The sequence below is a fragment of the Epargyreus clarus genome, unplaced genomic scaffold (genome assembly GCF_041222505.1).
Source record: "Epargyreus clarus isolate Ecla_fem2 unplaced genomic scaffold, WU_Ecla_fem_2.2 ptg000015l, whole genome shotgun sequence".
In the NCBI taxonomy this organism is placed as follows: domain Eukaryota; kingdom Metazoa; phylum Arthropoda; class Insecta; order Lepidoptera; family Hesperiidae; genus Epargyreus; species Epargyreus clarus.
Window position 1 is genome coordinate 2,526,571 of NW_027332223.1, and position 13,276 is coordinate 2,539,846.

At 35.7% G+C, this 13,276-nt stretch overlaps 1 protein-coding gene across 4 annotated transcripts in view; it reads right to left on the reverse strand.

Annotated features, from left to right (window-relative positions):
* The window catches only part of LOC140747764 (pseudouridylate synthase RPUSD2), a 452,428-nt gene that overhangs the window by 89,454 nt on the left and 349,698 nt on the right, over positions 1-13,276 (reverse strand). For 2 of the 4 annotated variants that reach the window (XM_073080366.1, XM_073080367.1), the window contains one exon: positions 6,346-6,635. The exons of the other annotated variants lie outside the window; for them this stretch is intronic. In XM_073080366.1, coding sequence (XP_072936467.1) covers positions 6,346-6,525 — 180 coding nt within the window. In that variant the 5' untranslated portion in view covers positions 6,526-6,635. The remainder of the gene's footprint in view (positions 1-6,345; positions 6,636-13,276) is intronic. 4 annotated transcript variants of the gene reach the window in all.

Sequence of the window (13,276 nt, forward strand, 5' to 3'; positions counted from 1 at the left end):
TCCCGTTTGAAGGGTGTGGTAAAGGACAAAACTCTTCAAAGGCGTTGGAGGTTAGTCCGCCAGGGTAGCGAGTAGCAACCCGATCTCAATTCATACGACATATAATCAAAACACTTAAAAATACCATTACATTAACATAACTAAAATTAAAATAGTTGCATAAAATGCTTAGCCATACCTACTTTTCATCCTGCCTGCATATGCACGGCATCTGTGCGGTGTGCACTATGCACATCAAATTTCAATTAGTCGCTTTTTCACCCCCGCCGTGACCACTTGACGAGCGAAACGCCCTCTCGTGGCGGTAATTACACGAGCTCCCTTCCAGCGGAAACTCGCACGCTTTTACCTTGCAGGAGAAATAGGTGAGAGGCACTACCTCATTGTATGTATTCTACAGGAATCAAAGTTCAAAATACAGCTGTATTTAAAATGAATCCAAAAGCGGATTTAGCAAAGGTTTGGTAATGTGAATTTCGAATTAAATGATAATTTAATTTTAATCAAAGAACTTTTTTGTAGATTTTATTTTTGCACGTTACTCATGTACTGCCTATTATGTATGTATTTCGTTCGTGGAGAAGCTATGTGTGTGTAGAAGATATATGTAAATACAATGAAATACAGATAATGGAGCATTTAAAGCTAGAACTATTGGTGTTTGACTAACAATCTGCTAAAACGTAAAACTAGGCAGTTACAAATTATAGATACACAAATTTCTTCCAGGAAGGCTAAAGGTAGTAGAAAATAATGGGGTAAAGGGTATACAAATTACAAATTCAATATAAATCAATATCTCAATTCCAAATATATACCCAATGACAATAATAAGAAACCTTCTTTCTTTCAAACGAATATTCTCAAATACGTATATTTTTCATAAAAAAGTGTCCTGATCGATTTTGAAGAACCGATGTCTTCCAGACAGCCTTGCTTTGAGACCTAGAATAGTCAAATAGACGAATGAAATTGGACGATTTGTCTGTAATTTGGAAATAAGTGCCATTTTGAATGATTACATGACAATTTGCACAAAATAAAAGTTGGTGCAATTCTTTGTTTCTCGACTGACAAAGGATCGGTACTGAAATCTTTCTTTTCATTTAATATTCAAGTAGAAAAATAGCACATGCAGGTTGACTGTAGGTACTGACGCTAAATGGCTGCTACGCATTGATAAGATTAGCTTCCTACGTGAGATGCGGACAGATGCTTTGCTTCCCCTGAGGATTCAGTTAGAAAACCTCAGATAAGAATATCTCCCTTACCATACCATACCCTGCGAACCATCAAACAGTTGCTTTCAACACTGCTGTTAATACGCAGAAACAGGTGAGGCGATTGTGCTTTCTGAGTCGAACCATAGATTCTCTACCATATTGGAATGTTTGAACGGGATTTTCAACGAAAAATAGTCGACGTTATCTTACTAACGTCAGCTATTGTGTATTATTACGTGCGCCGAACAATGTAGGTGTCTCTAAGAACGAAAAAGAAATGTTTGAGACAAACTAATAAAGACAAATACCAAATATATCACTTAAGGACGACCTCTAATCCCTTAGATGAATAATTGAAGATGCCTTTAGGGGCTAGGGTCGGGTTAGGGTTTCATTGGAAATTTAAGGTATTTAATTACATTAATTACATGAGAGACTATTCTTCAATTTATCATTTATATTTAATTCAATGACAAAAAATAAAATATATTCCTTACATTTATACTGTTTAACTAAATCGTTAAATGAGATTAAAGATTGTGATACAATGATAACAACCGGTAACGACGGCTTAACGTGCCTTTGAAGTACAGAAGCTCGCATGGAATTTGCCACTAGCGGTCACCCATCTAATTGCTGGCTGCGCTCGAAGTTGCTTAATTTTGCTTTTCGTTTACCACAAAGCTAATGAAGTGTATATACAAGTATGTTGTGTTTATGAAAACCACACCTTTACTCGTATCGTAAAGAACAAAATGTGGAGCGCGGCTCATTCATATGCCCCGATGTAGATACAAGAGTTGCTAGAATCTCGTTTTAGTGCCACTGTTGCACTGGTAACGATAAGCAAGAAGCGATATGATCGCAAACAATTGCACACGTGACCTATAGCGGCAAAAGACGTAAGCATCGCTGAACTTTTTAATTTAAATTGAACTACATATATTTTGGTACATAAATGGTAACATAAATGGTACATAAATGGTACATAAATGGTATTAAATGAATTTGTCTAGCGAAAAATATTTAAGACGGTTCTTATTAAATCATAGCCGTTATGAGTGTTTTTCACTAAAGAAAATACATACACAAAATAAACTTGAATTTAAATAATATAATTAAAATTAATTCTAATACTATACATATAAATACATACATCACCATTCTACATAACACATACCAACAGTTTTCAAATCGGTAAATTTGAGATATGTTTATGATTGCACAAATCATTTGGCAGCCACGCGTGAATGTGTTAAAATGAATACAGAAATATATATCATATTTGAAAACAATTATCAGCTGACGTTTATGTAATCGCAGATCTGCGAAAGTCACATGAACATGAACGTGACTCAGTGCCAATATCAACGATTTCGTTGGCCAATGCAAATACGCAAAAAATGTACATGCGTAAAAATTGTCAAAGAGCCGGGAATAAATTAGTTGGTATGCCAACAAGTACTACAACCCTAAAATAAATAAAATAGCGTGCAAATGAATGAAAGAACCTATTGTCAATTAACATTCAACGTACAATTCGACCGTACCCGCTTGAATGGTGAAACAAGTGCCTAACATAGTAAGAACAGGTGCAAGGTTTTAGCGGCCCACGCGAAACCTGCCTCTATATTTCGGTATCTAAAGCTCACATTTGCGCCAATTGTTCGGGCCCAATGACAGCAGATGTGTCTTGTGAATGAATGTGTGAATGTGCACAGTTATTTCGGTATCAAAATGTGTTCCATTTTTGAAATGGCCGCGTTTATAGCGCCGTGTTCCAGCGAACTATTCAGGGGAGCTTTGTGGTTTAATGCACAGGTTACGGCGATTTGATTCTACAATGTTGATAATGTGTTTTGTGTTATGTCACGTGGGTACGAGAGTCTTTTGTGCGAAATTCGAGTTATATTCTATTCATTATTTCCGTGATTCCAGCGGACTACGTAATTATTAACTGCAGTGTTAAGCGTTGCTGGGTTCCGATTTGAAGGGTGTTGTAAGGGAGAGATAGTTATCAAAGGTATTCCTTAGTCCTGTGTGTGTGTGTGTGACTTAGTCCTAAGGGGTAGCGACGTGTCTGTGCTCAGGTTTTTCTTGTCTGATTACAGATGTCCACGGGCGGTCGTAGCCATATAACAAAAGATGAACTGCATGCTACTACTATATTGTTAAAAACTGATTTGCTTTGCAGCGTAATTAACAACTTAGTGACTTACTAAAAACTGAAAATATGAAAACAACTTAAAAATTGGGAAAAAACAAATGAAAAATGTTGAACCTTTGAAAATTAATTAAAATCGGCGAAGCTTTAGGATAGTCTGGAGGAGGCTATATTAACTACGAATTTTAATTTTAAACTAAAAAGCGATTATTTTTAATACCAAACACATTTGATTTACCTCATCTTTACTACATGGCGATGCTATAAGCTTATCAAGGGTACGTGTAACAATATTCACTAGTAAGGGTCAGTTACCCTAAGACTGACCGTGTCGGACTTGGTAACCAGACCAGTTTTGAGCTTCATAAAATTTAATTTCGTTACGTTATATTTACTGGACTTTTATGTTTCGTAATGAGACAAGGTGGCCTCAGGATATTTTGGAGCGACAGTCGACGACCGGTATTTAAACACACCATACATTTAAATCGTTCGTGTAATCGCTTAAAAACTTGTATTGTACCGGTGGTTTGAGATGTTCGTGTGTATGTTGTATGTATATATTTACGATGATACGACGATAAAAAGCAGTGATAGCCTAGTGGTTAAGAAACGCGGCCTCTCGATCGCGGGGTCCGAGGTTCAAATCCCAGGCACGCACCTCTGATTTTCAAATTTATGTGCGTATTAAAAATTAATTATCACTTGCTTAAACGGTGAAGGAAAACATCGTGAGGAAACCTGCATACCTGAGAGATAAAAATCTTAAAGGTATGTGAAGTCTACCAATACGCACTTGGCCAGCGCGGTAGACTATGGCCTAATCCTTCTCATTCTGAGAGGAGACCCGTGCCCAGCAGTGGGACAGTAATGGGTTGATGATGATGATGATATATTTACGAAGCAACTAAGGTGCGGTTTCAAGAAAAATACTTCAATAAGGGTGGTAACAAACGAACGGCGTCTAATTGGTAACCGTCAGCGTGGACTGTCGCTTGTGTACCGCCCTATTTTTTTTTTACAATATAGGAGTAGCAGACGAGCATAGAGTCCACCTGATGATAAGTGGCTACTGCCGCCCATGGACAACTGTAATCAATCCCAGATAGGATTAGATATTCCTACCTGAGGTCGGCCACAGATGCGCCGCTACCCCTGAGGATTAAGCTGGAACGCCTCGGAAAAGTATGTCTCCCTTACCACACCCTTCAAAACGGAACACAGCAGCGACTAATACTGCTGTTATTAGGTAGAAATAGGTGTGGCGGTGGTCCCACCGGAGTCGAACCACAAAGGATTCTACCACCTTCAATTGTTTAATAGTAGTCGATCTTTTTCCAAAGCTTTTAATTTGATAAAAAATAATATTAGTAGTTAGCAAAGTAAAGTAATAATAGTAATTAGTTAGACTATTTAGTTTTTCTGTCATAATACGAGTATAACAAGTTATTTTCGCAGTACTAATAAATAATGGAATTATGGAATGGAATTACAAATATATTTTTCTTGAAATTAATTCGAATCCATAACCCGAAAACGACCTCATTAGAAAGCGCTCATCGAGTCCAAACACGAATTTTCGAAAATCATTTACAATTTATTGACGTCATGGCTGAACGAAATTATTAATATCCATCAAACGTTCGACGATTTGCAAAGCATTTCGCGAATTATCTACGAATCGGTTCGCGTTCAGAATTTAGATTCGCAATAATTAAACATCGGGTGCCAATTAATGGATTCTGAAACGAATAAAGGGGTATATTTAATAGTCTAGGGCACGACTGCGTAATTGCTATGATGATCTATTTTTATCAAAATATATTTTTTATACATTTACACCCATTCATAATAAACAAAGTATACAATATTTTGTATACAAGTCCACATTTAGCAATATCTTACGGACGTGTCAAATTTTGATCTTTGGTCGGTAAAAATTGGACAGATGGATTATTAACAACGGATATTTGACGTCTCGATTTTGCTCGCGTGTGTATCAAAATATGGTTTCGGGTAGGCATATATAAAATTGCAGTATTCTTTTAAATAAAAATTGGAATTTTCCTGGGATTGCGGGATAGATGCAGTGGGTGTTTTATATAATCCCGGATTTTTAGAAATAGAAAATAGTAGCCAGATCAATTAAAAATATAGCCTCGTATGAAAAACGAGAAAGTATTTCAGCAGTTTTACTATCATTTAGATAGAAAACCTAAAAACTATTGCCTTTTACATCACCATTATAACTAATTAATTTGAAACCAAATATAGAACCCTGAAATTTATATTTTCATATAAGTTTTTAATTGAACCTTTTGAGGGCAGATAAGTAAAGAATAACAAAATGTCCAAGCAATATTATAAGTTTTCCACAAAATCCAACTAAGCAAATATTTACAGAATCTTGTTATTGGTTAATTACCTCCTCCAAGTCTGGGTTATTTCACAAAGGGCCATAAACGTTTTGACAGAGAAATTTCTTTCGCGATTTTCACATTTATTAATGTAAAGTAAATAATTGATTGCTTTATTAATTGGGATCATTCAAATTTGTGATATCTATTGTCAAGTTTTCTTCGTTTCTTGTCTAAATTGCGGGTATCATGTTTATACAATTATATGCATGTAGTGGACTACATTATCATCAGGTGGACCTGATAGTAAGTCATAACTGCAGCCCACGGACATCCATAATCGACTCCAAATAAGATTGGAGTCGTATCTCCAGTTAAAGATAGAAGCATTGTTACCTTTTACATTCACGTTTTCAGCCTTTTAACTACCTTTAGATCTATGTTGTTATTTCATTTATTCACGTTTTCCAAAAGTTGTACCTGCATTTCTTAAATCTTTCTCAAAAATCTTTATGCAAAACTACTTACAGGTAACACACTAAAAATGGAAAGACGTATCAATGTTATTTTAACATAAAACATGTTTACAACGTTTCCTTACCTTCCTCGCCTGCGACTGATGATGGAGCGGGTGAGGCGCGATGAGCCGCAGCGGGGGTGGCGCGGGCGGCAGCGCGGCCAGCAGCGGCGGCACGAGCGGCACCACGCCGCCCATCGGCAGCGCCACCGCGAACTTCTGCATCCCCATCCAGGGCACGAACCAGCCCCCGCCCGCCTGCATCGCGCCCCCGCTCCCCCCGTACCACGCCAGCTTATCAGCTCGCGTCACACATCCACTCAAATTGCGTTAGCACCACTGCCGCCACTTAACATCACAGTTTGCACTTGTACCTGGAAAGAAGAAAAAATAATAATTAGCTCAATGTGATTTTAATTACAATGTTTTTAGTATACCTATTTAGATCGAAAGTTAATCCGCGTGATTTTTAGAAAATCCTACAAAATATTCATTGAAATAATTATGTCTGCATTGTTAAAAATATTCATTTTACTATTGTATGACTTAAACATAAAAGTAATTACTGTTTTTTTTATGTAACGCCTAAGAACCCTGAAAGAAATCTTGGACGTAGTAAAAATTACCTATATAAGAGAAATCAATCAATCAAATAGTTTCCAAACAATTTCTGCTAGCCAAAATCATTATCACATCTTAACTAGACGCAATTGTCAGCTTAAACCGTAATATCTCCAATCCCGATTGATTCGGAGTCCTGTTCAAAATCGAAAATCGGGGCCGACGAGCATTCAGCAGGCTACGTTCTTTGACGGGTCACATATTTTTTTTGCGGCCTAGAAAACCTTTTGGCGGATTTTTTTCCACCAACATTAATGGCGAACGGAGATTGAATGGAAGAATTTCGTCTTTGAAACGGTGCGGCGCTTTCGATAGTATTTCTATAGATGTAATCTCTTAAATGTAGAGGTGAAGTGCTGGGCTGGAATATTAGTGGGCTATTTTCAATTTGTTGAATGGCGGACTTTGATGGAAACTAATGTAAGACTTAAGCTAATGACCGTCTACTCTGATTGTAAAAATCTTCCTTTTTACTTCACTGCCGAGGGTATTTTTCGAGGGTATATATTTACGCTACTGATCAAAATTTGATTTCAAATTGGAATTTAAAGTTGTTGTGGTACTTTTAGTTCTCCCTTAATATATCATTTAAGAGATATAGAATTGGTTTGTAATTTAAATATTTTATGTGACAAACGGACCTCAGGGGTAGGGGCGCGTCTGTGGCCGAATAGGTATATAATCGTAATATTATGTAGGATTGATTACAAATGTCCACGGCAGTAGCCACTTACCGTCAAGTGGACTGCATGCTCATCTGCTACTCCCATATTACAAAAAAAAAACTTAACTTTAGTTACAGAGTTAATTTTGCATTAGGGTTATTGTACAGTCCAATTCACACTTCAAAGTGATCTAAGATTATATTACCAGAACTACCGGGCAATTCCCAAATCGCATCTAAAAACCCGTTCTAAATCCACCGCGCGCCACCATTAAAAGTTTTTGATCTGAACGATTCGGTGGTTTTTATTGCCTCGTTTGCCGTTCAATAATAAACAGAGTTCATTCGTCGAAATCTAAATGTGAATGTAGATTTTTCAATTCGCGTGTGTGATGTCAACTTTATATTTTGTTAAAATACTCTGTTCAGAATCTTATCATCTTTAGTACTTTTATAATATGTACCATGAAGCTTTCCATTATTAATAGTATCTATTTTAAATAGTAAATATCATATGAAACAATGTCATTATAGTTTGGGAGCCCAAAAGGGGACTTCGGGAGTATCTCGAGCGCGTCAGACTAAGATATGGGATATCTCCCTTACACCCTGTAGAGTATCTTAAACCATAAATTAACTTTCAAATCGTCAGAATAAGAAATTTCCCAGCTAAATCGAAAAATATCATATAACATATAACCTTTTCTTCATTCTAATGTCTAATCAACACATCGTATATGTCCTAATGACGCTCGAGTTTCTACACATATAGCATCATGGGCTCGGGCTTACTAGTTATTACTAGTTATAACAGTACCTATTGTATACCGTATACTTATAATCGTTTTCAAATAAAATTGTCCATAAAATTTTAATTACCGGAAAGATAATAAACTAACCATTAATTACGTAGTTGTGTTAAGCTAACAATAGTTATTTGCAGTAAAATTACATAAATAATTCGTTCCACTATTTATTACTATAAACGTATGTACTAACAGAGTAAACGTGAATTTCACGCAAATTATATTTTACAAAAGCGTATGTAAAATATTGTTGTTAATTTGTACCGTATCCTTAGTATGAGTATTGTATAAACATAAAAACTCATACTAAGGGTACTGATTGTATTGGAAGTTTGTGCGTTCTTGCCATAGATTAGTAAAGATACCGAAGATGCCTTGAAATTGAATGAAGCGACAAACGGCTTATTAGTAAGTTCTTTTTTTGAATTCCTGACAAATAAAAACATTTTTAGAGAAAATTTACGAATAAATAACTAATACTGCGTAATTTACATAATAAATAAATAATTATTTCAAATATTTTAGGGACATTTTAGCACGGAGACGTGGCAAAACTTTTTTACGCAACTATTTCAATTCTCAAAACGGGGTACATTTTCTTGTTAGGAGTAAGTAATCTTTACTAATCTATGGTTCTTGCATAAAAATATCTTATGTCATCTTAAAATGCAGTACTGCGCACAACTTTTGTCAACATTTACCTCGACAATTGCCATTGATTAGACACATGACTGACGTAGAGACATTAATTTACATTTATATATAGACGCCAACGCTCAACGAAATCAACTGATGCATACATTCTAAATAGTACTTTACTGTGAAGAAATAAGGTTGAAGTTTACAACTGTTTAAAATCTTCGAAGTCGTTTTAAAAGGTTTATTGAAACCGTAGTAAAAATATTTTGATGGCTACAGATTAAGAAAATCATAATATCGGTAATTTGTCGTTACAAATATTAATAGTCTACGTCTTTCAATGTTACTTGTAATTAAATTAATAAATGGAATGGAACTGTAATGAAACGTATTTATTTTATATAGTTGACACATACAAATTGTTAGTTGGTTTTTTTATTTAATAGTTAGATTAATAGTTAATATTTCGTCCTTTTTTTCATATTCATATTTTTATTAACATTAATACCGAATAATATAAGTAACTTTAAAGAATAATAATTGTCTTCTTGATTAAGATTTTTTTCTAGACTGACTCATATAAGTTAATAGACTTTTTCCAAACATTCTACAAAAAAACATTTTCTATACACTCGTAACATTCATGAACACTACCGTAAAATTGAGCATTTTTCATTTTTCCAAACTGTCTACAGTCTAAATTAATTCAATGAACATTCAGAGTACCTACTTTCCGATGGAGGGCAAAGTGAAAAATTACACCCTTACATCAAAGGCGACGCTAAACGTTGCGTAAGTATTCAGTGGGGCGGAAAACTGAATGGAAATGCCGTGAGGATCACGAAATCGCTCCGGAGTTGGGAGATTGAACGTCTTAAATTAGCTCCCACCGGTCCATTCGACACGTGTCCGTGAAGTCAGTTTCTTAATTAAATTTCACTGGTGCGATTTAGAAGTGATCGGAATTTATTTTGAGAATAAATCGCGTTTCGCTAGTGTGTCCGGCGTAAGTATTAAGCGTTATAGAGAAATACTACCCAACCAGCCCTGTACCAGGGTTTTGATTGTACATTTTTTTTTAACAATATAGGAGTAGCAGACGAGCATGCAGTTCATCTGATGGTAAGTGGCTACTGCTGCCCATGGACATCTGTAATTAATCCCAGATAGGATTAGATATTCCTACCTGAGGTCGGCCACAGATGCGCCGCTACACCTGAGGACTAAGCTGGAACGCCTCGGAAAAGTATGTCTCCCTTACCACACCCTTCAGACCAGAACATAGTGGTGTTTAACACTGCTGTTTTGGGGCAGAACCATAACGGGTTCTACCACCTTTCACGTACAAATAAAACAAAATACAAATAGGCAACACAACGTACCTATATTTAAATCAACTCCAGTAGCAGCAAGTACCTACAGATGTTTTTCTTATTTATGTAAATGTAATTGTAGTTTGAAGTAGCACACAAGCATGCATACTACGCACGAATATCGATAATCGACTCCAAATAGCATTGGAGTACTATGAGATCGACAACGTTACGATAACATAACGATATACATATATACCTACGTTATTACCCCGGAAGACCGTTAAAATATGCTGTGCAATTGTAGAGATATTTACAGATACACTCAAAACAGATCACGGTAGCGCTTAACTTTGTAATGAGACATAAATCAATAAGTAATTGTTGAAAACTACTTATATGTAATACAGACATCCAAATAAAGAAACTGGACTATTCGAAGCAGACTCAATTAAGCAATTATGACGCAACAACTGAATAAATTTAATAAAGCCTCCAATCCCCAAAACCAAACACAATAAGCAATACGAGTAAAAACATCTGCCAATCCAAGTTTGGATGCCAACATCTCATAATATCAAAGAAGCTCTCATAATAAATTTCGTAGCGAACAAATAAAGCGAGTACTCGGAGATACCGAAAAATGTGTTCCTAAAGGAATTTGCACACAACGGAATTGATTTACGAATCCACAACGACACAATTTCGGTCGCGATGAGATCGCGAATTTTGTCGATAATGGGAAAGGGGGCTTTGCACGCCTTAAATCATTCCTTTTTGTTGCCAGCCAAGCAAACAAAGGGCTATACGAGTAAGGTCGGCGACAGACTTACGTTTATCGTGCGACGTAGCGATATTGCGTTCCGTATTTAGGAGTTTAATGATGGCTCAAGATTGATTAGAAGGTAGGAGTAGGCATAAGATTCTTATTTTGAGAAACATTTTTTTGATAAAATAAATGTTGTATCAGTTTATTATACTAAACTTAAGCCACATCAACATTCAATAACGCTTCTACCAAAATCCAATTGTATCTTCTACCAAATTTATCTTTAGATTAATCGTAATATTCAAATTATAAAACGCAAGAACATTGTAACAAATCGATGAATCGCACCACAATCGCAAGTGTGTACGACGTAGATTATTTGCATCGATAGCGCGGTGCTCGCGCCAACCGCCGGTAATTGTCGAACACCCCATCTGAGGTTTCGGAGACCGGCTAATTCAATTTCGTCGAATCCATTACCAATGAAAATTATTGTAGATATTGGCTGTAAAATTTTGCGAGCGTTTCGCTGTTACGCTCGCTCTGTGGCCACCTTAACGGTTTATTGATACAAGGGAATAACAGGTTTTTGTGATGTAACTTGCTTTTTATGCCGCAAATGTTTTGGGGAGATTTAGGGTTGAGCGAAAGGTCAACAAGGCTTGTATTCGAAAGTATGTAACTATTGATAACGTCTGTACATTGAACTAAATAATAATAGATTTGAAGAGTAGTGTCTTTCGAGGATCTTTAGACTTATCGATGTGCGTGTGCTTAATAAATCAGTATTTGCCGTATTAAGGGATCATTGATCATGATGCTGATGACAATGACTCATCAATCATTTATTTATTTTTATTTATTTATTTATTTATTACACCTCTATAAAAATAACAGATACAATAGGGCAAAACTTAATGCCTGATGGCATTCTCTGCCAGTCAACCCTTGGTGAATGGAGAAAATGGAGGCAGGTGTTAATTATATATACATGAAATTAATTATGTAATTTATTATAAATACATAAATAAATCAATTTGACTATATCACAATCATAATATTTAAGCACTTTTAATAATAACTCATCCCTTAATGCTATCCGTGACATAACATGACATACACAAAATATATTTGTAGTAACGAAAATAAAGAAAACCATACCAAGATACCATCTTTGCTATAAAACCATCCTAAGTTCATGCAATGTCAGCTTCGATTAAGAGAGTGCGTGGGAAGAATATATACTGGAGGAATCTCTGATTGTTCTAAAAGCATCATTTTTTAGCCTTGACTATATCTAGATTCTGTATAGTCTTGGCTAAGAGCTGGCTTAGGGAGTCGTTTTATTTATCGACTTGGAACCGGTTCGAGCCGGATAAAACTAGATTTGTATGAGAATGTAAACAAAATGGAAGGCGCGCTTTTATTTGCATTGTATTTGTTATGATACAATGGATTAAATAATTAAAAAAAAAAAACAATATTAGAATGTGAATTAAATATTAATAAAATAAATTAAATATTAACATTAATAACAATTTCATCATCATTAGTTTTGAAAAAAAATGTGTACAAGGTATTTTAACTTATAATTTGTACGAGTTATTGACCGGCATTCTTCTACTTCTTGGAGTTTCACGGCATTCTATTAACTCTACGAAATGAAAGAAAAGCCTGTAATTCCAACCTCGGACCTCTGTTTAAGAGGGCTAGATCATAACCACTGTCTAAGTGGGCCCGACGCGGGTAAATCTGGGGAGACCCACCTGTAACACAGTCGCTTGATATCTTCGTATGCGTGATAACGTTTGTTCTAATTTTCTTTGTTAAAACTTGGACCAGTTTCAAAATTTCGTATTGGTCGCCATTAAAAATAATTTAACCTCGTCGGAAAATTTGTAAGACATATATTAATTAGGCTGTTCAATTTGTAGTAATATAATTTTTAATGTTTTACGTCTGTGCTTTGAACACATTCTTAACCCTATACTTGACAGTGTGCACTTAAATGCACCTTCGAATCAGATTTTTTTTCTTGGAAAATGCAACATCGAATCTTATTAATAATAACTCAAAGCGACTTAGCAAACGTTTCTTTACGTCAGAAAATGAAATCTATATCTGTCTCGTTCACACATTGTCAGTGGTAAACAAAATAGCGAGCCGTCGGTCAGCGCCTGCGCAAAGCTCTCTAAATATCTTA